The 3809-nt window shown below is 37.2% G+C and overlaps 2 protein-coding genes across 4 annotated transcripts in view; both read left to right on the top strand.

Annotated features, from left to right (window-relative positions):
- LOC101242471 overlaps nt 1–3809 on the top strand; it is a 357398-nt gene that overhangs the window by 67800 nt on the left and 285789 nt on the right. The window lies entirely within an intron of this gene.
- Nucleotides 1–3809, top strand: part of LOC100186150 (1-phosphatidylinositol 4,5-bisphosphate phosphodiesterase zeta-1) — a 15197-nt gene that overhangs the window by 8352 nt on the left and 3036 nt on the right. For both annotated transcript variants that reach the window (XM_026837374.1, XM_002123719.5), the window contains 6 exons: nt 133–239; nt 564–707; nt 1033–1175; nt 1498–1631; nt 1883–2053; nt 2148–2252. In XM_026837374.1, coding sequence (XP_026693175.1) covers nt 133–239; nt 564–707; nt 1033–1175; nt 1498–1631; nt 1883–2053; nt 2148–2252 — 804 coding nt within the window. The remainder of the gene's footprint in view (nt 1–132; nt 240–563; nt 708–1032; nt 1176–1497; nt 1632–1882; nt 2054–2147; nt 2253–3809) is intronic.

The raw sequence follows: 3809 nt of genomic DNA, 5'->3' as shown, positions 1-3809 counted from the left end.
GATAACTACTGTGTTTTCCGGCCACGCGAGGATAAAGTAAGTTACATTTATTCATTCATTCATAATAAATGAGTTGCATTCATTCATACATACCACATGTAGAACTTGTAAATAATACAAACAATATTGAAGGTAAAAAGTTTCCCCCTCGATGCCATTATGAAGCTGATGATGTTAGTTTGGAAGATGAAGCAGCTGATATTAAAACACAACAAGATGAAAAGATGTTTACGTATAAGGTGAGGGGGTGCTTGACAGTGAGCATGAGGTGGTAGATGTATCATGTGTGTCTGATGAATTAGAAGACACTCATGTTGTAACTCGACAGTGAGCATGAGGTGTATGAATACACTAGGTGTGTCACGGTGTATAAGAAGAACGTATGTTATATCTTGACAGTGAGCATGGGGTGTATAAATACACCATGTGTGTCTGATGTATAAGAAGACATCCATGTTATAACTCGACAGTGAGCATAAGGTGTATGAATACACCATGTGTGACTGGTGTACACCCATGTTACAACCCAACAGTGAACATAAGGTCTAATATAATACTTACAGTTTACAGCATTATCGGAAAGTTCAAGTGACATGACCAGCTTTGAAGAAAAACCTGTTTCACGCATGACTAGTTTTTCACGTGATGCTGCAACAAAATCATCATTTTCTGGATCGTCAAACAGATCATCACAAAAGCAAGATGATGTGAGTTTTTCATGTGATAACGTTACATTTTTTTCACATAAAGTAAATATAACCCTATTTACTGCAAAATTAAAAAAATTGTAAGTGAAATATTTAATGTGAACAAATGTCCAATATTGAAATACAGTAATTTTTAATTCCCTTTTTTATAAGTAATTGGTTAGTACTTGGAAAAGCAATAAGTTACAATATATTCATAGCTACAAGATTTACTGCTTTGTATTTACTTTTCAATCATTAAATACATTTCAATTATTTCTCTGGTGTAATACGCTTAAGACATGCGTCAGGAGTGACTCACTTTAATCTTTCTCTTTACTTACAGGTTACAAAACACAAACTAGCTCTGGCATTATCTGATCTGGTGATTTATTGTAAAAGTGTGAAGTTTAAATCTCTGACGTCTAACCTGTGCAAACCATATCGATTTTCCGAGATGTCTTCTTTTACTGAGGCTAAAGCTAACAGGTGGGAATGAATGTAACTTATTAAATGTATGACTGACAATTTAAACAATTCATAGGGGCCAATAGGTTGGAACTTGGAATATTAGAGAAAAAGTACATGAATACACTAAATTATAAATGAATGTAACTTATTCATCCTCATATAGCGGGGAAAAACAGTCATTATACCACATGCCAACAATGACAGCAGCGTCAAACATTGAACCCCTAAGCATTTTGCCACAGGCATACAACTACTGTGTCTGTACATCTGTCAGTGTAAATACTATAAATTATAAAGTGAACACTTAATCCAGGCATATTATTCTCACTACCTTTTACAGGCTTGCTAAGCACAAGCAGAAAGATACAATTGATTATCATAAGCTACAGCTAAGTAGAACTTATCCTGCTGGTACAAGGACTGATTCAAGTAATTATGATCCTCAGCCTTTATGGAATGCTGGGTTTCAGATAGGTAAGTTGTTTGTAAGGTGTATGAATACACAATGTGTGTCTGGTGCATAAGAAGACACCCATGCTATAACTGAACAGTGAGCATAAGGTGTATGAATACACCATGTGTGTCTGGTGCATAAGACACCCATGCTATAACTGAACAGTGAGCATAAGGTGTATGAATACACCATGTGTGTCTGGTGCATAAGAAGGCATCCATGTTATAACTTAACAGTGAGCATGAGGTGTATAACGCAATTAATTCTTCAGTTGCGTTGAACTACCAAACACGGGGGGAAGAAATGGAAATATACGACGGGAAGTTTCGGCAAAATGGAGGATGTGGTTACATCCTTAAACCTCCGGATCAGAGAGGAGTAGAAGAAGAGGAAGTTGCAAAAACAATGAAGTTGAAGATCATCAGTGGACAGAGGTTGACTGGTGAGTAGGAATTGTTCCAAGTAAGCAATTCATCTTAATAAACAACTATGTTCATCTTGTGACAATTTTTTCTACAATCGGCCTTTTACACCAGGTCGAACATCAAACTATGACGACACTTCTCTTCAAGTTGAAGTTTCAACATCCGGTGACCAAAGTGATGTAAACAGATGTGTAACTAAGTTTGATAAGAACAGTGGTGAGTTCATAATTGTAGGGTCGTTTATATTAACTGTGGGCATGGGTGTATAAGAAGACATCTATGTTATAACTTGACAGTGAGCATGAGGTGTATGAATACACCATGTGTGTCTGGTGTATAAGAAGACACCCATGTTATAACTTGACAGTGAGCATGAGGTGTATGAATACACCATGTGTGTCTGGTGTATAAGAAGACACCCATGTTATAACTTGACAGTGAGCATGAGGTGTATGAATACACCATGTGTGTCTGGTGTATAAGAAGACACCCATGTTATAACTTGACAGTGAGCATGAGGTGTATGAATACACCATGTGTGTCTGGTGTATAAGAAGACACCCATGTTATAACTTGACAGTGAGCATGAGGTGTATGAATACACCATGTGTGTCTGGTGTATAAGAAGACACCCATGTTATAACTTGACAGTGAGCATGAGGTGTATGAATACACCATGTGTGTCTGGTGTATAAGAAGACACCCATGTTATAACTTGACAGTGAGCACGAGGTGTATGAATAGACCATGTGTGTCTGGTGTATAAGAAGACAACCATGTTATAACTTGACAGTGAGCATGAGGTGTATGAATACACCATGTGTGTCTGGTGTATAAGAAGACACCCATGTTATAACTCGACAGTGAGCATGAAGTGTATGAATACACCATGTGTGTCTGGTGTATAAGAAGACACCCATGTTATAACTCGACAGTGAGCATGAGGTGTATGAATACACCATGTGTGTCTGGTGTATAAGAAGACAACCATGTTATAACTTGACAGTGAGCATGAGGTGTATGGATACACCATGTGTGTCTGGTGTATAAGAAGACAACCATGTTATAACTAGACAGTGAGCATGAGGTGTATGAATACACCATGTGTGTCTGGTGTATAAGAAGACACCCATGTTATAACTCGACAGTGAGCATGAGGTGTATGAATAGACCATGTGTGTCTGGTGTAAAAGAAGACACCCATGTTATAACTCGACAGTGAGCATGAGGTGTATGAATAGACCATGTGTGTCTGGTGTATATATAAGAAGACACTGAAGTTATAACTTGACAGTGAGCATGAGCTATTTCAAACGAAAAAACATGATATAGCGACAAAACAACAGTTGTTAAAACACACGCATCTTTTTGAACTGTTTTTTATGAGAAGTGTTTTCGGCTGTTTAAGTATAGACGACATAAACTATGTTTGCCGCCATTTGCGTACGAGATCATCATACCATAGTACTCTAAAACAGTAGTAGGACAACGAGACAATCGTCACGCATGAGTGACTAGGATATGATTTTAGAAGCGCCATTATACTGTCGTCTTATTGTAATATATTGTATCAGCGTTGGTTATAGTAATGTCTTGCTAATTTTTTTGTAGTGAGTTACGTAATAAATCTCGAAATGATTGATATTGCAGAGTTGCGTAGTGAGGTTTTAGTTATGGAATATCGCTTGCTTCTGAAGAGAATCTTTTTTATATACAGTGTAATTCTAATAATATTTACCGGTATATGAGACAGGAAGAGTGACTGACTGGCAA

This window comes from Ciona intestinalis, chromosome 13 (genome assembly GCF_000224145.3).
Source record: "Ciona intestinalis chromosome 13, KH, whole genome shotgun sequence".
Taxonomy (NCBI): domain Eukaryota; kingdom Metazoa; phylum Chordata; class Ascidiacea; order Phlebobranchia; family Cionidae; genus Ciona; species Ciona intestinalis.
Note: the sequence above shows the minus strand (reverse complement) of the source record. Positions and strands in the feature narration are given on the sequence as shown.